This window comes from Carassius gibelio, chromosome A11 (assembly GCF_023724105.1).
Source record: "Carassius gibelio isolate Cgi1373 ecotype wild population from Czech Republic chromosome A11, carGib1.2-hapl.c, whole genome shotgun sequence".
Taxonomy (NCBI): domain Eukaryota; kingdom Metazoa; phylum Chordata; class Actinopteri; order Cypriniformes; family Cyprinidae; genus Carassius; species Carassius gibelio.
The window spans coordinates 3,313,932-3,335,837 of record NC_068381.1 but is presented as its reverse complement, the minus strand read 5'-3'; the positions used below and the strand labels follow the sequence as shown (position 1 = coordinate 3,335,837).

The following is a 21,906-nucleotide window of genomic DNA, read 5'->3' as shown; positions in this document are numbered from 1 at the left end:
AACCAAGGCCTGACATTAAAATTGGTAACATAAAACAAACGTATCACTTTAACAAACAAGTTTGTGGAAAATGCAGCAGCAGTTTTTACTTTCCTTTAAAAGTTTGTAAGCTTATTTATATTATTAAATTCGAAGATTTTTGGTTATTGGGTTCTTCCTGCCATCAGAACCAAGCTGTGACCCATTTTAAGGTCTTAGTAATCATCACATCCCAGCTGCTCAGATGCTTTATGACTGTGTCAGTTGTTGTATTAAATGTGCACACCTGTTTCGCACATGTCTGCATACCTAGTTTTCATCTCTAATAATCCACTTGGAGCCATTTCCATGTCACAGTTTTGCATCACACCCTAGTTTTTGGACTCAGCTCGTGTTGGGCGTCTTCTAGTGAATGAAAAGGCACCCAAAGCTCTCTCAAGGCTTTTCACTCTTCAGTGAACCCTGGTTCATGTCGTTTTAAATCCCTTGTGAATAAAACCATAAGCCACAAGATATCCTTAGTAAGTTATTTTGTCTGAGCTGTTGTTAGGAACAATGCAAACCACCCTAAAACCTGTTATGCATAGTTTAGAAGGACTTAAAGGAACAGTTCACCCAAAAATTGAAGTTCTGCCATCATTTACTTGCCCTCGTGTTGTTCCAAACCTGCATGACTTTCTGTATAGACAACATTCTTCCAAACATCTTCTTTTGTCTCCAGCTGAAAGAAATCGATACAGTAACAATGTGATATAAATATTACTGCAATTTGGGAAGCAGGGAGATTAATCGCAGTATTTGTGAATGGAATGTTATTGTGGTGACAGTCTAATCCACATTTCATAAGCAGTTGGGTAGTGTGCTTCAGAGCTGGGTCTGTCCTCTGTTTGGCTTTCGGTCAGCCGTTACTGATACGCCGCTCACAGATCATTTGGAGGTGTGGGTTATTTTCTCTCACTCTATTTTCAGTGCTGTATTCATGACGTTTGAGGAAGAGAGGCCTCATGGAAATCAGCTGATTCATTCAGTTCTGTATATATATATTGAATGTCGTTCAATATGCTTTCTAGTAGTGATGTCACGATTCACTCAAGTCACGATTAGATTCAATTCACGTTTTTTTTTAAGACAAATTATAAATTAAATGTGTCATTTTAATATTGGTTGTACAAAATCCTGCATGTTTCTTTGTGAAACTGAAATATAACGCTATACTACACTAATTAAAACACTTGCATATCATTGCTCTTTTGTTGGTTTTGATTGCATCTGTTGTCCTTATTTGTAAGTCGCTTTGGATAAAAGCGTCTGCTGAATAACATTTAAACACAATGTAAATGTAAATAACAACAATAACTAATTAGAAATTTTAAAACAAGCCCCAAACCAAATAAATAACACAAATCAAATAATGGTCTTCATATAAACAACAATAATAAGGCTTTGTCTGTGCTCTTTTATTTAATATTACAGGCACTGATCCAAACAAAGATGCTGCATGCATGCAACATGAGCAGTTTTTAATCTAATTTAGATTGTATTATTTCGAAATTTGAAGCAAAAACACAATGGTTTGACTTCAGTTTTGTGAAACTTTACATAAAAAATATCTGTATGAAACAGGAACAGAAGTCGAGCTGAACGAGACGCAGATTCACTCTCCACCAGCAGGTGGCACTTAAAGCGTTTCCTTGGATACCATTGTAAACAAAGCAGCGCTGCACTTATTAACTTTAATATGTATTATACAGAGGCAAGATAAAATAAAAAAATACCATCTAAACTTTTCTAAAGACACTAAGTTCCCCTCAGACACACATTCATATAAACTCCTACCCCTAAATGAATCTCAATTTGTTTAGCATCTCAACCGATTTGAATCGTCACATATTTGAATACATTCTATTGGATTGCAGGCCCTTGCATTATGTCATATGAGATCAAACGACTAATCGACAACAAAAATATTTGTCCACTATTTTTTTTTTTTGTCGACGTTGTCGTTAATTTCGACTAATCATTTTAGCCCTACTTAGGTTTGTGAAAAATAATCTGCTGTATTGTCCCTATTCAATTCAAAGAAAAGTTGAAAGAGCTGAAAACTTGTTTTGTATTCCGCACAATTATGTAAGTGTTCTTTGGTTGTGCAACAGAATTTCCCTTTTTGACAACTTAAACATGTTCCTCGCAGTGCTTCCAAATAATCATTTCGTGGCAGCCAGGGGATTCTTGATCTTTCTGCATTCTGCCTCGACCTGCTCACGTGTTCATAACTTTTTTAACAGGTCTTATGCAAGTAACTATTGTGCTTGTTAAGGCAAGCTGCACAGTTACAAGCAGTCATGTTGTTTGTTGAACTCTTTAATCCTGAGTATTAAACTTTAGCATGTAACTCAGACTTGAATGAAACCTCGTCATGTGGCTTGTTTTTACTGATTTTCAACCGGCTGATGATGAAAATGTGACAAAACCATCCAAAAACACACTTATAACCATCTAGCAATGCAATAGCAACCAGAACATCTTAGCAAACACATAGAAGTGTTGAAACACAATGTCTTTAATGCAACTAATAGTTTGGTTTAACATACGGTAACATACTTGTACAGTAGAATGTACATCTCAAAGTAATAATAATAATAATAATAATAATAATGCAATGTAAGCAATTATTAAATTAAGTTGTGTAAATTAAAATAATTTTTTTTTGATTATACAAATTGAATTAAACCATTAAAATAGAATCCAGAAAAATTACAATGTAAAAACATGGATTTTATGGAAGTAATCGAACAGATTTTATAGTGCCTCTCTCTCTCTCTCTCTCTCTCTCTTGCACATCTCTTCTGGAGGACAGTATGGTCAGTGTGAAATATTCGCTCACAACATGCAGTAAACCCACATGATGAAGACATCCGAGGCTGTCACGAAGGGACCAGTGAACGTGCCAGGGAAACACTATTAGCGATAAATCATGGCATGTGATTTATGTGTTTGATTAGGCTGCTGTGAATGAGCGCAGAAGAACCTGTTCTGTCCGCTGCAGCTCAGGTTAATCGTTCAGACCCTGAACTCACAATTTCCTGCATTGGCTTGCGCTTTTATTTCTGCACATGCAGCAGTATTTCAGCAGAGATGGATCACTGGTCAACACACGTTTGAATCATTTGTGTCACAGACAAAAATGTCAGGAAACAGGTTGCACTCTTTTAAGTGTTTAAGCTGAACATGCTGACCCTTAACTAACAGCTTTTAGAGCCATGAGACCTCTATAGATGCAAACAGCTGGCCATAAACAGTTTACCTCCCATAAACAAGACTTTAGCATATGCCTCTGTTATATTTGCATATATAGGACGAAGTAAGTCCTCCTGGGAAATTAATGTTTATGAGTTTGGCAATAGCATTTTCCTCCTCTATTTTCACTTCCTAGCTTTACAGAGCCAAAAAAAATTATTATAATTTTGAGTTGCCATAAAGAATAATAGGAAATGTAGCTTGGTCACATGAGTCTGTCTCCTCATTAACTGGCGAAAGGAGTCGTATTTTTTGGGACATTTTTCATAAACAGTACACAAATTGCAATGCAAAACAAATTAGTGAATGACTAACTCCAAAAACACTATAGATTTATTCTGATTCTAAGCATAATAATACATGCATTTAGAAAATATGATTAGTAAAATGAAATCAAATAGATGCAAACAGACTTTTCTAAGTGCTGAAATCATGCCTGTTTCATTTATTTATGACTGACACACATGCATCACCTTAAGTTTATTCAATTGTTTATGTTAAAATGCATGAATCTTAAATATTTTTTGAGAGCGCTGTGAAATTAACGAATGAGTTTTTGTGACACTGAATGATTTGTGCAGTGCATAATGGGACTCATTTGTAAGGCACGTGGTCATCAGTAGCCAGATATCTGCGTGCTGACTTGACCTTATATGGTATTAGACTCTCAAACAAACAGGAAATTGTCCTTATATGGTTTGGGAGTGAAGTAGTCCTCTTGTTGTCATTCCTGGGTTTAAGTTCAGTGTTACTGGATTAAAGTCACTCCTCACGTGTTGTTCTGGAGAACTGAAAGTGATTCATCTTTAATGAGAAGGAACATATCGGGTTTTTAAATAATCTTGAGTTTACATAAACACCTGCATTTTTGGTTCATAGTGAGAAGCAAACACTGTACGATTTAAACCTTCACTACCATTCTGTAAGATTTTGATGATTTTTTTTTCCTAATGTTTAATAAAGGCTGTATTTATTTGATCAAAGATAAAGTAAAATATTGTTATAATTTAAAATAAGTCTTTTCTGTGTAAATATATTTTGAAATGTAATTTATTCCTGTTATCAAAACTGAATTTTCAACATCTTACTTCAGTCTTCAGTGTCAGGTGATCCTTCAGAAATCATTTTAATACTTTAATAGTTTGATGAACGTTTAATGTCTCCTTTAGACATTGGATTAAAAGCCACAAAACTCTAATTCTGGAAATGAAATCCCCCGTGTGATGAATAATACCTTGATCCTGATGGCAGACTATTTTTGCTGATGCAACACTGCAGTTTTTGCCTGTGGGGGAAAAGAAGAAAGCTTCATATTAATGTAAACTGAATACTGATACATATCATATATCTGAAATCTGACCTGTATTTTCAAATCTGTTAAAGATAATTATTATGTGGAATATTCATGAGTTTAATTATGTGTTCTAGTGACAGTAAGACTCTCTTCATCCTATACAAATGTCCAGATTGTCCACTGTGATCAGACTGTGTTCTTCTGTCCTCTGCATCAATGCGTCCAGCAGGAAGTGATGCGCTGTGCTGTGCTGTGATTGGCTGATGTGGCTGATGAACTCCAGTGAACTCCAGTGAACTCCAGTAGACAAAATGATGGATGGACAGAACAATAGATAGAATGACAGATAGATGGATAGGTAGATGATAGGATGATGGATGGATTGATGGATTAATAGAATGATAGAACAATGAATGAAGGATGGATGGAACAATACATTGATAGAACTATAGATGGATAGAGCAATAGATGGATGAATTAGATGGATAAAGCCATATATAGATGTGCAATGGGAAGATAAAATGAAGGATAAATGGATGGATGGACAGAACAATAGATAGAATTGCAGATGGATAGATAGATGATGAAATGATGCATGGATGAATAAAACCGTAGTTAAATGAATAGAATGATGGAAGAATGGATAGAATGATAGGTAGATGGATAGATAAAATGATGGATGGATGGACTGAACAATAGATAGAATGGCATAGATGGATAGATATATGATAGTATGATGGATGGATGGATGAATAGAATGATAAAACGAACAAACGATATATAGATAGATAGATAGATGGATGGATGGATGGATGGATGATTAGAATGATAGAACAAACAAACGATGGATGGATGGATGGATGGATGGAAGATTAGAATGATAGAACAAACAAACGATGGATGGATGGATGGATGGATGGATGATTAGAATGATAGAACGAACAAACGATAGATGGATGGATGGATGGATTGGATGGATAGATAGATAGATAGATAGATAGATAGATAGATAGATAGATAGATAGATAGATAGATAGATAGATAGATAGATAGATAGATAGATAGATAGATAGACGGATGGACGGATGGATGGACTATAGTGTTTGTAGTTTATGATCTTTTCTGCGGTTTCCTTGGTTTTAAATGTGTTTTCTGCCACAACAGGAAAGGTGTGCGTTGTGGTGTGTTTTGTGATTTCCTGAAGTGTCTTTTATGTGTGTTTGATAGCGCACGTGTGTGTGTGTGTGTGTGTCTTGAGGGAAAGTTTCCACTTCCCTCACCCTAATGAGTAAGCTGACATCACATGTCTGTGTGTCCTCCAGCAGCTCTGCGTCTGCGGTGTGAGTGTGTACTGTTTACCTCCTCGTAGTAACAGTGAAGCGGCTCAGAGCCGGCAGTAAATGTGATCGTGTGCTTCATCTGCTCAATACACTGTTTTAGTGCTGGGCTCGAGCGTTGCTGTAGTCACAGGGAGTGATGCCTCAGAAATGATTTGATGTTCTGTAGAAAGAGTCCCTCCGGCACACAGAGCTGTTCTGCAGTTCTGTCTCCACGCTTGATTAACTGCCTCTTTACAGCTGTCACTCATAGTTTCCAGGCTTTAAGAAACAGATGTATGAATTTAAGTAATGCTTTGAGTGCTTTCAGGAGCATTTCTCGGGGTTGTGGTTTATCATTTCCTACCCTAACCCAAACAGAGACCACAGAATACACAATAACCTAACATTGTTATATAGTGATTTGTAATACATTTACTTTAATAATAATAATCAAATAGCCAATCACAGCATATTTTTGAAAGTAGTGACTTATGCATCCTCACTAAATAAAATTATTCAAAGTATAAAAGTGTATTCTAGGTATAAAATGTCTTAAAAATAAATACTACTGATCCCAAATGAAATAATATATGGAAGGCTTGTTTCCGCCACTGAATATAAGATAAAAAAAGATAGCTTATTGCAACGTTTTATATCACAATTTTATACCAATACTATCTTTTGAGATAAAAAAAAAAAAATCACAGTTTTTGCGAGATATAAACTCACATTGCTGAGGAAAAAGATAAAAAGTTATAATAAAAAGTTTTATTCAGTGGCAGAAACAAGCTTCCATAATAATATCCTTATTATTTATTAAATTAAATTTTATATATATATATATATATATATATATATATATATATATATATATATAATTAATTAATTAATTTAATTAGTAATTATATTTAAATAAATTCATTTAATTTAAATATAATTTATTGATTTAATTTAACAAATTCCTAATGGCATCACATAAGAATAAGTAAATTTTTGTTGTATTTCAGGTGATTAATTAGGTATATAGAATCAATCCCATAAGTCTCCCCTTTGGTCTGGTTGTGCTGGTTTTCCTCTGTCTGTCAGAGTGCAGTATTGGGTTTCAGATCCGGCCCGTCCCAGACACCTTGGGATGGGCACACAGACCACAGACGCCAGCGGAGCACAGCCCAGGGTTTACCGGAGGATTCCTGAGCTCGACGATCAATGAGACCAAAGGGGAACCGATATATGAACACAATATGAACCATCTGCATAGCTTTCATTGGGCAGGACTGCTTTCTGTTAATATACACTGTGAGCTGAATAATGACACTGTTGTCTTTTTAGAGCTGAAGGTTGCATCACTGATTCTGTTAATGTCCTGTTTGTTACTGTGAAGCAGCTATACAATGTATTTTTGCCTATTGCTACAAATATACCCCAGTGACTTAAGACTAGTTTTGAGGCAAAGTTGTGATTTTATAAGATAACTGTGATATAAAATGACTGATAGTGTAATGTTCAGACTCATCAGAGGTGTGTGCTGTGTTGCAGATGGGAGGAGGAGCTGTCGAGAAGAGAACAGATGGAGTCGATGGTGCAGACGCTTCAGGAGGTGAGCTCACCTTCGCTCCAGCCGTCTAGACTCTCTCACTGTGACACTAATGACTTTTGCTATTTATATGACGTGGGTTTCTCACTTGAAGACCTTGTAGCTGAAACCTATGACATGAGTGTCCACATCCAGATCTATGACGCAGGAGAACATGCTGACATTATACACTTAAAAGGGCAGAATTCAACATGTTTTTCCCCAAATGTAAAGCACAAATAAGATCTTCTCAAGCGTTTCTCCTATTCACAATAAATGGATTCTTTTCAGGCAAAATATATATATTTATCTGGTCAAAATATATGTAGAATATTTTCTTAAAGGGATAGTTTTACTGAAAATTCTGTCATTCTGTTCCAAACCTTTATGTGTTAAACACAAAAGATGTTTTGACGAGTGTTGGTAACCAAACAGTTTCTGGTCCCCGTTGACTTATGGAAATAAATATTATGGAAGTCAGTGGCTCCCATCAACTGTTTTGTATTCAGCAGATTCAAAGAAAGGTTTGGAACGACGTGCTTGTGAGTAAATGATGACAGAATTGTTCATTTTTGGATGAACTGTCCCTTTGAGAAAATATATTTTCCAAATGTAAAATATATTTATTTTAAACCTTTAAAAGCCAAAATGCATTTCTAATCTAAGAAAAAAAAAGTGATGCAATGTATTTATGTATTTTGAATATATACATATATTTACACTGATTTTTCTTTTTTATATATAAGATTGAAAAAAAACTATGAGATAATATATTGAAAAAAGTATAAGAAAAAATACATACTCTATGAGGAAATATATTTAAAAACATTTCAGAGGACAGGAAAAATATTTTAAAACATTTCCAGTCTTAAAATTAATTTTTGGGTCAATGCAAAAAGGTATTTGTATAAACAATGTACATATATTTAAATTAAATGCATTAGAAAATATTAGAAAACATACTTCAAAGGAAAATACATTTTAAGTCAATGCATGTCCAGAGTATAAATATATTTATATATATATATATATATATATATATATTTATATATATATATATATATATATATATATATATATATATATATATAATAGCCAAAACATATATGAGAAAATATAAGTAAAAATGTTTCCAAATATATTTATATATTTTAACATATTAACAATTTAATGTTTGGTCATTTTGTATAATTTTGTGGTCATTTTTAGTTTTTTATATAATGTAACAACTAATTTTGCTGTATGGATTCTTACATGTTTCTCCTCCAAACATTGTCTCAGTTTGTGCTCAGATTGATTCAAACCTGCAATCAAAAGTCAGAGATTTGAGAAAAGTTAAAGTTTAAATAATAAGCAACCACCCAGAACATCCTAAACCGCAAATGATCAAATTAAATCTGGAGCTCCTTGAAATGACCCCTATAGAGTATGTGAGTGTGTGCATGCTAAAATACACAATGACTATCTTCTCATGTGATCTGAGCAAATATAAATGACTGTGTGTGTGTGTGTGTGTACTCAAACAATCTGGGTCAAGGCTGTAAATGGGATGCATTTAAGAGTTTGAGTGTTTAAATATGCCCACGTGGCCCAGTGCTGCATCCATGTCAGTCTCAAACTCACCACATTCCCCAAGAAACAAGATCCATCCTCTGCTGATGCAGCGGGAAAATCAATACACGGCTGCATCTGTGTTTGTGTTGGATTATGGGTCAGCAAAACTGCAGAGGAGAGAAATCCCAAACTGCCCTCACTTATATGGATTTCCTCTCCAACCTTTTTCATTAGACGGGAGAGAGTGTGTTGTGTTCATGTCGTCATGCACTCCCAAAAAAAAAGGTACAAAAGCTGTCTCTGAGGTGGTATCTTTTCAAAAGCTACACTTTTGTAGCTTATTTAACCCTAATGGGGGATATAAGTACCTTAAAGATACATATGAGAACCTAAAATGTACATATTGGTACCTCAATGGTATTAATATTTGTACCATGTACCATTGTAGACAGTTTTCGTACCTTTTTTTTTCAGAAAGTGTGTGCTCATGGCATTTTAACATGAAGATCTGTCTGTAATATATATATATATATATATATATATAGTGCACTAAATGGAAAAAAGGAGCATCACCAATTAAAATAAATGCACATATTTTATTATTGAATAAACAATCAAATATAATCAAATTTAGAAAAGTCAGTTTTGATCACAGGAATAAATTACATTTGAAATATATTTTAATATAAAACACTTATTTTAAATTGAAATAATATTACGGTTTTTTTTATTACATTTTTGATCAAATAAATGCAGCCTTGGTGAGCAGAAGAGACTTGTTTTGACCAGTATGTAAATGTTTCAATGCTTGTCAGTGGAGATGTTTTGGCTGCTAGATACTACTAACGTACCAACTAACTAGAACTAACTAACCGGTTAAACCCTGAGCGCTTGAGTGACGTGTCGTCTTACATTATATTTCATGTATTCCTCTGTTGCTTTGTGTGTTCACGTTTTCTCATGTGCGTGTTTGTTCAGAACGTAAACGAATCCGAAGCCATTCAGGACGAGTTGAACGAGAAGGTCGAAAGACTGAAAGCTGAACTGGTGGTGTTCAAGAGCCTTATGAGCGATGTGAGTATTTCCATATCTAGAGCCCAAAATATCACAGACACTTGAAGATCAGTGTAATTGTATTGTTTTATCACACCTTCAGATCACAGTGTTTTCAGTCCACGGATGATGGATGATGTTTTTACCACATTTGATAAGGATCTGAGTTTTTTTAATCAGGTTTTAATCTCTGTGACTGGTTGTTTTCCGTGAAACTCGCTCCGCTTTATTTGGCTCTTTTCCCCTCTGGCAGAAACACAGAGACAATACACAGACAAACAGAGCTCTGTTTTGAGTCTCATTGTGTCGTAATATCATTATCTCACGCATACACGCCTTCGATTTGAACCGGCTGATCTAGACGGTGAGGAATGAATAAACCGTTTATCCACATGTCACCCGAATTGACAGCTTAATGATTAGAGTTACTCACCTTCTCTTCATCTGTCAGCCAGTCACTCACTCGAGTGTCAGAGTTTAGGAACAATAAAAGCTGTTAACTGAAATCGCTATTTATCATAAAGGCTGGCGGACGGAGCCACTCTAGAGCCGTAGAAAACCGGAGGAAAATCCTGGACCTGAAAGTAAGAGAGAATGCAAGATGTGATCTGTGAAAGCACTGAGTGGACTGAATTTAATGAGGAAAAACAATTGCCCTGATTTGTTTCATATGCATCGGTTTCGATGGAAGCGTATTTCCGCCATTGAATAAAAAATGAAAACAGGAATCATGACTTTTATCTCACAATTTAATACACATTAGTTACTGCAGCTATGTCCAACAACCATGGTGCGTTCACGCCACACACATCATGTTCTCACGTAGTTAAAAATACATCGCATAGCAAAGAGGATGACAAGCAAAACCGATCATCTCTTCCTCTTTACTACCAGTTATAGCACAAAATAAACATGAATGAACATCAGAAGTGTCATCTCAACTGCAGAAAGATGTCAAAACACACTATTTTTCAAGTTCAAGTTCACCAATGTAAATCTACGTCTGGTTTATTCGTCGGACAAAATGGCAGATTCAGTGTTATGATTGGTCAGATCACCTGTCAATCAAACTCTTGGCGAACGGTCAATTCAGACTTTCTTGTAACTCTGAGGAAAAAGTCAGAATTGAGAGATATAAACTCTTTTTGCAAATCTTATTACAAGTATATAACTTGCATTTGAAAGATATAAATTAGCGATTCTTAGAAGAAAAGTCTAAATTGTGAGATATGAACTTGAAAATATATATATAATTTGTGTAGAATTGCGGCAAGCTTTATTCTGTCAAAGAATAACATATATAAAATGAAACTTAAAATGAATCTCACAATTCAGTTTTTTTTTTTTTTTCTCACAATTGCGAGTTTATATCTCATAAAAAAGGTAATTGTGACTGTCTCACAATTCTACCATTTTTCATGAAAATTTTGGGCTTTTCTTCTCAGAATTGCATTTTTATATCTGGTATTTGCAAGTTATAAACCTGGAATACAAATTATGTTTTCTGAATTGTGAGACATAAACTTCAAACTTTATTTTCTCAGAAGTGTGAGGAAAGTCAGAATTGCGAGTTTCTTTTTTTATTCTGTTCTTTATTATTATTAATAATTTGTACCTCAATGTTTCTGTTGCTCGGGCTCCTCCTCTTCTCCATGCAGAACAAATAAATCAGAGCAACTGTTTCTCATGTGGCCTTCAGGTGAAATGAACCGCTCATGTTTGTTGCGTGCCTGTGGATTTACCACAAGACTAACTTGTTGGTCTGAGCGTCTGTGTGCAATGACATTGATTGATGACTTGTTTGTAGATTTTAATTGATGTTCAGTAGAGATTATATTGATTTAGCATGATCCTGTAGCATTGTTAGGTTTTGTTAAGAGAATTAGAGTTTCTCGGGTTTTAATCTGCATAACTAAATACATTATGGCCACACACACACTGCAGTTAAATACGCTTGTCACGTAATGCTGTTAAAACACTCCATTAAATTATTTACATGTGACAACTACATTTTCCAAACCAGTTCACTCCTGAAAAATAACTTTTTTCTTGTAGAGAACCAAACTGAACGATTAGTTTTTTTTTTTTTTTTTTTTTTTATGTAAGGTGTATTTTTAAGGAAGTGATCTATACTTCAAAATCAAATATATATATATATATATATATATATATATATATATATATATATATATATATATGGATATGTTTAAATTTTTTTATTAAAAATATATATTTTCCATATTGTTTTCTATTTTATAATATTTATTGTTTCTATGTTTTTAATTACAATTTAATTTTTATATTATTTTTATTTAATTTTTTTTATAATTTAAAAATATGAACATCCATTTTTTTTTATAAATAAATATATATACATTTATAAAACACGCCTGTTAATAAATATGGCTGTCAAATCAAATATTGACATAGCCCAGGATTTTACAGTGTGTACATTGCATTCATGTAAATCTGGAGGCATGAGCGTAAGAATACAGTGACTATTGCTTTTTAAAAACTGCTGATGTTCATAAACCAGACTTTGAAGACAAACATGCATCCTGACTAAGCACAAAACTGACACTGCAACTGCAAATGTGGTTTCTTCTGCATCATAAACTCATTGTTTGTACAGAAATCGTTTTCCTTCTGCTTGAATCTTTGTTTAGCAAATGTCCGACCTCGACACCAAGATTCAGGAGAAAGCCATGAAGGTAGACATGGACATCTGCAGGAGAATCGACATCACGGCCAAACTGTGTGACGTGGCCCAGCAGAGGAACTCAGAGGACATGTCCAAGATGTTCAACATCAGTCCATCCAGAGCACCAGCAGACAGGGTGGGAAGAACAAACCAAAAATAACTATAAAACACATCTTGAGACATGTTAGAATAGCCTATTAGAATAGAACGCCACTATAATTCAAGTTATGAAAACTAAATATGTTTTCTCTGTTTCACCAACAACAAATAATTCCAAATAAAGCCGGAGCAGAACATTTACGTGTCTCAGAGCAACACTGTGGTGTTTGTCTTTCTGAATGAATCTGTCTTTGAACAAATCATTTGAATCAATGATTTATTCAGAAAACCTATATGCAGTTTTTGTGTCATATTTACCAGCATAAAAACATCTCTCCTTACATTTAAACATTTTATGTCAGTATCACACACTCTAGCCTGTAATATATCTGTGTATTTCAGACGGCTGTGGTGTGCAAAAAGAAAGAGAAGAAGCCAGTCTCAGATGAGGAAAGCTCAGAGATGGATGCAGATCCCAGCTCCTCGGAGGAGGACGTCCCGTTTAACATCACCGATGAGATGAAACGCATGATCAACCATCTGTGAGTCCCCACAACCAAAACACATTCAGGTTTCCGTCTGAGATTTGAGATCATCTCATGATTACTCTGGAGGCTCCTGGTGGTGATGCAAACAACTGCAGGCACGCTTGAGCAATTTTGGGGGAAACGTACAGGCTGCTCTTTCTCCATGTGTTTGATATGAATGTTAATCTTTCTCCACTTTGATGTCATGATCACGTAAAGCTGATATTTCTGTGTTTTTCGGATTCTCACTTTCACACTTTCACCTAGCTATTGTAGTACAAGCCAAAGTGCCTGACTACGATTTTCTCCCCCAAATCTGATATTTTTAAGGTTCTTCACATGCAGAAAAATGGCTCATATTGTACGCCGTTATTAATTGCAAAACATCTAATTTGACATGCATGCAAAAAAATAAAAAAAATAAATGTAAAAAATAAAAAATAAATAAGAAGTCAAAACTTCAATAAATATTTCACTCAAAAAAAAAAAAAAAGAAAAACAGTGTTGCATGTTGATTAATGTCAGATCATGTTAGTTGGTAACATATTTATGATTGAGATGTTTTATAAAGACAGATAGCATCAAATACAGCATTTTGCATTACATTATGCCATGTGATGTGGTATATAGAGGCTTTACCATGGGAAAGACTGCACATGTATTGTAATATGTATTATTTTTAGCAAGTCCTTTTAATGTAATTGTAAAAACATCCACCTTCAGGTTATGGGTCTTGTGTCTTTTTGCTGTGAGATCTTTACAGGTTTGTATTAAGTAAATGTAAGAAAAACTTTATATTATTAGTAATATTTCAAGATGAACACTTACTGTACTGAAGAAACTTAGATTTACTTGATTATCCATACAGTTAGATATGTTTTATTCATAAAGTTATTAGATCATCTGGTTTTTGAGCAACATTTATTTGTTCATCTCCCAATCAACATGGCATTGAATTATATGTTTTAAAACTACAGAGCATTGATAATAAAAGACATGTTATTGGGAGATACAAAGTAACAACTGATATTTATATCATTTTATGTAAGTATTCTGTTCTCATTGATTTACATTACAAGCTTTCTGAACTTCATCGTACTTTTTGACCATATAAATATCAGCATTTGACCAAATGGCATATTTATTGCCTTTGAGTAAAACTAAGTTGTTTTTTCCTCTATATTTTTACTTAATAATATTATATGAGCTATATAATCCTGATGTCTTGAAGATGATACTCAACAAAAAGACACAAGCACACTTTTTTTCTGACCTATTTTTCATATCAGGCTTTTCAGGGTAAAATTATGCTTTAAAATAATTAATAAAAAACATCAACATTGCAAAACAATAAATGCATACCCAATTTCCACTTGAAAATTTAAGTGCAATTTTTGCTGTTAACAGTGAGGGGGAAAAAATCAGATTTAGGAGTCATGTACGTCAGTATGTGTTTGCTTGTCTTCATTCTGGTCCTGTGGCTGTCTTCACTGCCTGCTCTTTCTCTCTCCTCTCTTTCTGTCCCATTCTCTTTCCTCACACGCAGACATTGTTCAGATAACTCATTTGTTGCTAGGCGGGAGACGTCTGAGATGGATGATGACTGTGACAGTTTGACATGGGAAGAGAACGATGATACGCTGCTGCTATGGGAGGATTTCAACAATTACAACATGCCCTACAGCCTCACCAACAGCAGCGCTGCCCCGGACTCCAACGGAGACGCACACGACACTGTGAGCTTACATTTATCAGCTCTATACACTGCTGTTAGAATGACTCGACTGGTTTCCAAAGAAGACTCTTCGGCTCACCAAGGCTGCATTCTTCTGATTAAAAATACAGGAAAAACTGTAAAAATGTGAAATAATATATTAATTTAAAATAACTGTTTTCTATATGAATATATTTTAAAATGTAATTTATTTCTGTGATCAAAAGCTGAATTTCCAGCATCATCACTGATCTTCAGAAATCTGATTCAGCTGATTTGCTGCTCAAGAAACATTTCTGATTATTATCAATGTTGAAAACAGCTGTGCTGTTTCATATTTTTGTGCAAACTAATTTCTGCTTAAGAAGGAAAGTTCAAAAGAACTGCATTTACTTAAAATAGAAATCTTTTGAAACATTATAAATGTCTTTACTGGATCACTGTAATGCAACGTTGCATAATAAATGTATGAATTTCTTCTAATTTCTTCAGTGTTGTTCTCAGCACATTTGTACAGATAAGTGAAATAAGCCGTTGTGTGTCACATGTCTCAGGATTGCAGTCTGGGAAATCTCATCGATGAGACCGAGTCTCTTTTCAAGACCAGAGAGCAGGAATATCAGAAGACGATCGGACAAATCGAGGTTAGACTGTGCTAGCGAGACTGGTTGTGATTGTGTTTGACCTCTTACTGAGGTTGAATGTGTCTGTGATCACACAGATGGAGTTGGCCACGGCTAAGAGTGACATGAACAGACATCTGCATGAGTATATGGAGATGTGCAGCATGAAGCGAGGGCTGGACGTACAGATGGAGACCTGCAGGAGAATGATCAAGGGTGGCAGGTGATTTCGCAGCATCACTAAAGGGCTGTCTGCTAAGAAAAACAGCTTATAGTGCTGATCTAAGATCCAAATGATTTTAATCATCTTCTCCTTCTCTTTCAGAAATTCTCTTTCCATCAGCTCATCTGCGAGCAGTGACTCAGGGAACACTGACGAGATACAAGAGGAGTCGGACAAGGACGGAGAGACGGAGGGGCCAATCAGCTGATACCTGCCCAGTCTGGCCCCGCCCTCTTCCTCCCACCGAGCTCCAATCAGCTCTCGGGCCTCCCAGCAATCGACCAATGGTATTACACTGAGGGACAGAGCCCACTCCCACAAATCCTGTAGGTGCTTTAACGTCTCCGTGTCAGAGTGGGGCGGAGATAATGAGGGTTGTTTTTGTGCTTAGACATCAATATCGATGCGTCACACGGTGCCACAGCTGTCACGGGACGGCCTGACTACAAATCAGATCGATCCCAGCTAAAATACATAACACAATACACTTGATCAAACCCCAAATCTCGATAAGAAACCGGAAAACGTTCACACAGTGTGAGTGATACACAAGACTGAAAGCCAATCAGCCCAAAACGGACTGAACACATCAGAATGAGTTCCTTAATATTAGTGGCTTTTTATTTTTCTAAAAACTATTTGAGAAATCAACAGTTTACTGCAGAAATATTTTGGCCTTTAAGCCCCGATCCAGTTGGTGAATGTGGAAAAAGCTTGTGTTCTATGCAATCAGCCTTATTTTGTGATCGGTGTTTTCCCAGCTAACAAAAATACACTCTATGAATGTTTTGCTGACGTTCCCAGTTATTTCTGAATGTTCTCTAATCATCAAAATTTAAAGTTAGTTTAAAAGTTAGTTTTTTCTTTGTTTTTTACAGTAATATCTGTGGAGTGCCTTCTTTTAGAAAGAGATCAAACTTTGTGCTCCTAAGCGTTCAAGATTTACGACATGTAATTTTCAGGTTTTTGGTAAATAAATTGATTATGATTACTGCATAAATATAATACCATATAATTTAGCACAATAAAATCCCCTAAAAATACAAAATATGAAATAAAAACATTATTTGATTAAAATGTAGTCCATTAATTTAATTGAAATAAAAAATAATAATAATTAGATATTTTTTTACCTGTCCAAAGAAAAGCTCCAGATGGTTAAAACCTTTTTTTCTTGATGTGCGAATGTTAAAAGAACATTCCATTTTCTGATTTTGCAAACATTATGCAAATGTTACTTTTGAATGTTCTCTGAACCTTCCGAAACAAATAGTAACATTTTAAAAAACTGAAACATTTCAGAAAAAAAAGAATGTCTGTTTTACTGAAAGAACCTTGGCAGAACATTAGCAAAACGTTCCCTGTTAGCTGGGTTTGATTTGATGTGTTATGTACTACGTTCACATGTTTTAATGTTTACACACTGAATGGCAGAATCTGTGGAACAGTCTCCCATCATTTTAAACAGCAACCAATGATGATTGCAGCTTTTTAAAGGGTTACACACATCAATATCTCAAATATTAAAGAACTATGTGCCTATATATACATCGCAGGTTCATTTTGGATGGCCTTACTGCATTTCCACTTCTTTCTAAAGCACTCATCATGATCATGGGGGAAATGATCAGATATATATTTTGTTGATTGTATGAGGACTTTCTTGATGTCTAAGCAGTTTCTTTGTTAGGTTATATCATTAGAAGAGTTTTCAGGTGGAGGTTTTGATTGTATATAGACCATGTTGGGTGTATCTGAAATTATACCCATTTCTATAAATATATGTAGATGCAAAAATTACGAAATTTTAATTTTGGCATTAAGCCCTCACAATGGCCACTGTTCCATACAGATTCAGGTTTGTTTTAATGGATATGGTTTGTTCACATAATGGTCTTTTCTGGCTGCTTATATTTTAGCATTTTATACACTACTGGTCAAATTTTTGGAAGAATTGAGATTTTTTAAATGTTTTTGAGAGTCTCTCCTGCTCCTTATTTCATCAAGACACAAACATATGAAGCAGCACAAGTGTTTTCAACATTGATGATAATCAGAAATGTTTCTTGTGCAGTAAATCAGCATATAAGACTGATTTCTGAAGATCATGTGACACTGAAGACTGGAGGAGTGATGCTGGAAACTCAGCTTTTGATCACAGATATAAATTATATTTCAAAATATATTACAACATAAAATTATTATTTTAAATTTTAATAATATTTCACAATATTTGCTCAAATAAATGCAGCTTTGGTGAGCAGAAGAGAATGAATTATTCCAAAAGTTTGACCTGTAGTGTACATTCCTTATTATTCTGAAATATGGGAAAATTGTTTTTATTAAATTAATCAGTGATTTAATTAAAAGCTCTATGATGTAATTATAAGGTCAAAATATGGGTTTTAAAAAATATATATTTTATAGTATATAAGTTGGTGGGTATCATTTGTGTTTATTAATTTTACAATATATTAATTTAGCTCGAGTTGGTATCATATATGATCAAATCATCTGTTTTGTTTTGCAATTGCAATTTTTTTGCAATTTAGTTTGTGTATTTGATTTCCTAATTTATCAAAGATTGGAAAATCTGGCTTTTGAATTTTATAATATATAAAATTCATCTGATTTTATAATGTTCTGGATATCTGGGGTTAATTTGGATGCTTTTCCCGGCAAAATTAAACATGCACTTATACAAGTCTTTGCCTTTTGAAACAATGTTGGCCTACTTTTTCATGCTTATGGTGAAAATCAAGCTATTTTGTTTGTCTGAATCTGAATCCATAACATGGGTCAGATGTCTCTTTTCAAAACCAATTGAATGGTTTTTGAACAAACAAATGGGAAAATGCCAGCATCACAAGGTGAATTATCACACAAAATAATATGCTGAAAAAAAGTGTTACATGTTATTTTTATTATTATTATTTAATTCCATTGTGTTCATGGCGTTTTATAGAAAAAAGTGAGAATTATCTCTGTAAAGTATCCTAAGCAAAAGTATGAGTTGGTCAACATCTTTTAGAAGTGCTTGTATTCAGAATGAACTGAAACTGGATGAGAAAGTAATGCCGTCATCATATTTGTGTTTTTGTAAATTAAAGGAAAGCACAAAATGGCAGCAAATGTAGGTTACAATTTCTTGCAATGATGGGGTCATATAGTGCAAACTATCATAAGCATAAAGCCAGAAACATACCTGATACATTTCAAAACACAACAACACAAAATTGAGTTTGTGTAGCATTTGACTTCTCATATTTGCATAGAGTATAGTTTCAGGCCTAACATTTTGTCTTTAAATCAAATATGCTGTTTTCTTACCTTAATTGGCGTTCCCGTTCAAAAATGAAAAGCATTTTAAAAATTGCTTGTAAATCTCTCATTAAGTTTTAATCTCCAGCGCTGCGTAGATTACTTACAAATCAAGGTTCTTGAGGTGAAATAATTAAATCATAAAATTGTCAAATTAAACAAATTGTGTGGCCTGTATAATTACAGTCACCTGACTGTATTATACATCATTTCTGGAATCTGATTAAGTTATCCAGATTTAATGTAACCCAGTCTTACTGAATCATGGAATCAGGTTTTGTGTTTCTTTTTAGGAACCGACTGGTCATCTGAGTTTATTCACCTCAGTTTTTAAGTAAAAAAGTATTATTTGTGAGTAATTCTGTCAATGTTTGCTCCAAAACAAGTACATTAGCTCCAACCTGTTCTAATTCAAGCAAAACAAGTTAATTAAAAGACTGAATACAATATTTGGTAATAACATAGCATAACGAGAGGAAATTTCTAAGGATTTTTTGAAGAAGACTACAAGTATAAAAGTACAAAATGTAACATAAAAATTTTTGTTATAGCAGTTTTTAAGTTGTGACACCATCTCTGTGAGATAAAGTCAGTACATTTTAGTCCAATTCGAAATCAATACCTAGGATTTTCTCGAAAAAGAAAATCCTCTCTGGGTTAAAATGAGCGGAACACACAAAGAGTTAAGAATGGTTAATGAATTGCATTCACATCAAGATTTGCCTTTATCAGTGAATGTACAGAATATCAGATGCGGTCATCAGTAGAAAATGTTATTTAGTTCATCAGACAGAAGATGAAACAAGTCAGATGTTTTCATGCTCTTGGGTTTTGACCGTATGAGCTCAGATTTTGATCTGCAAAGCCGGGTTTTGCCCAAATGCCAAGCTGAGTGCAATTACTTTGCACAATTACTTTTGAATTGAATCTGTAATTTCTTATAAAGCAACACCAGTTCATTAGACCCCCATCATCATCATACCAGCATCAGCCGGTTTTACTGAAAGAAGAAAGGGTTTCGGTTTCTGATTTTAACAAGATCTGTGGCCTCAATCCTTCTCTTTTTATTTGATGATAATGACATCAGAAATTATCAGTATAGGTACATGAGAACATTTTTATGTTGTCTTTATTATTGTTTTTGCTGCTAATGAATTTTCCTGGTGTGTGAGCTACTGGTGTATGTTTCAAAATAATGAATGTATTTGGTGCTGGGGTCAAAAAAATAAATAAACTGAATTGATTCATTTGCTTTGTCGACGTCCTTTTTTTTTGTTTGTAATGATTCTGTTTGAGAAAACCATATTTAATTAGTGTTTATTTTTAAAGCCATAAATGTACAGCGTGTGTTAACATGTAATAACCACAGAGAACATAATTATCTGTACTTTTAATTTGTATTTTGTAATTTATGAATTTCATGATTTACATTTTTATTTACTATAAAAAAAATATTAGTTTATTAGATTTTTGTAGGCGAGGCAAGGAAAGTTTCATACACATTTCATGAACATTGGTAATATTTAAATAATATTTAAAAATAATAATAAAAATATTTTAAATCATAAAATAAGCACAGCCAAAAAATTATAAACATTTTATTAAAAAATAAATGAGGATAAAAGAAAACAAATATTTAATTAATTAATAATAATATCATATTGTCCTATTTATAACATTATTTAAATGTTACAAAAACGTTTCGTACAGCGTTCTACTAACTTTATTTTCACTCAAAATATAATGTTATTTGAACATTTATTTTTAATGTTAAATTGTCCATTTTTCGTTTCGTAATTAGTATTTTATTTAATGTTTCCTGGAATGTTCATCAAGTATGATCAAGTATCTATCTATCTATCTATCTATCTATCTATCTATCTATCTATCTATCTATCTCTGTTTTTTTTTTTTTTTTTGATGTATTCATGTTAGTGTCCAGCAGAGGGCAGATGTTTGATGGACTGACCTGCACCTGTGTCGCAGGACACTGAAGACTCTTCTGGAGCGTCCAGTCGCTTCTTCATCTTGAGTATTGAGGATGTGATGTCAAAGCCCGTGACCAGAAGTACCAGAACACTTCACAGAGATTTAAGTTATTACCTCGCTCAGGTGTCTGTCGACGAGACATCCTTGAGGACTGATGACTGGAGAGAGGTAGTTGGACTCCTTTCTGAAGCTACTCTGGAAGCTACAGGACAGGTGTACTGAGGCCAGAAGCTCACCCTCCTCTTTAAGACGGGCAGAGAAAACCATCAGGAACTCATGGGCGTCCTGAGAGAAGAAAGAACAATAACATCTTTCTCCAGCCTCCAGAAGTTCTTCAGTAATTCTGTTTGATACAGTGTGTCATACTCATCTTACTCCTGCTCACACAACAACTGTGTTCGCTGCTGCTCGGCTGCAGACAGACCACTTTAGTTGGACCCCATAAAAACAACATCTTAAAAATTATAATAAAGAATGTTTTATAAAATGTTAAAATTCCTTATAGTATGGACTCGATCTACACCAGCCCTAAATCTACCTTTCATAAAAACCGAACTTTATGTTAAAGTTAACATTCTTAAATGCATATATTAAATATAATACATTCTCATTATGTAACATTTGTATGTCTATACATTGT

General features: G+C 34.2%; 1 protein-coding gene across 2 annotated transcripts in view; it reads left to right on the top strand.

Annotated features, from left to right (window-relative positions):
• The window catches only part of LOC128022039 (intermediate filament family orphan 2), a 29,498-nt gene extending 8,974 nt beyond the window's left edge, over positions 1–20,524 (top strand). The window contains exons 2-9 of one of the 2 annotated variants that reach the window (XM_052609241.1): positions 7,426–7,486; positions 9,995–10,090; positions 12,736–12,906; positions 13,272–13,411; positions 14,943–15,132; positions 15,665–15,754; positions 15,832–15,956; positions 16,059–20,524. In XM_052609241.1, coding sequence (XP_052465201.1) covers positions 7,426–7,486; positions 9,995–10,090; positions 12,736–12,906; positions 13,272–13,411; positions 14,943–15,132; positions 15,665–15,754; positions 15,832–15,956; positions 16,059–16,164 — 979 coding nt within the window. In that variant the 3' untranslated portion in view covers positions 16,165–20,524. The remainder of the gene's footprint in view (positions 1–7,425; positions 7,487–9,994; positions 10,091–12,735; positions 12,907–13,271; positions 13,412–14,942; positions 15,133–15,664; positions 15,755–15,831; positions 15,957–16,058) is intronic. The other variant, XM_052609242.1, reaches the window with a different exon arrangement.
• Positions 20,525–21,906: the final 1,382 nt, after the last annotated feature.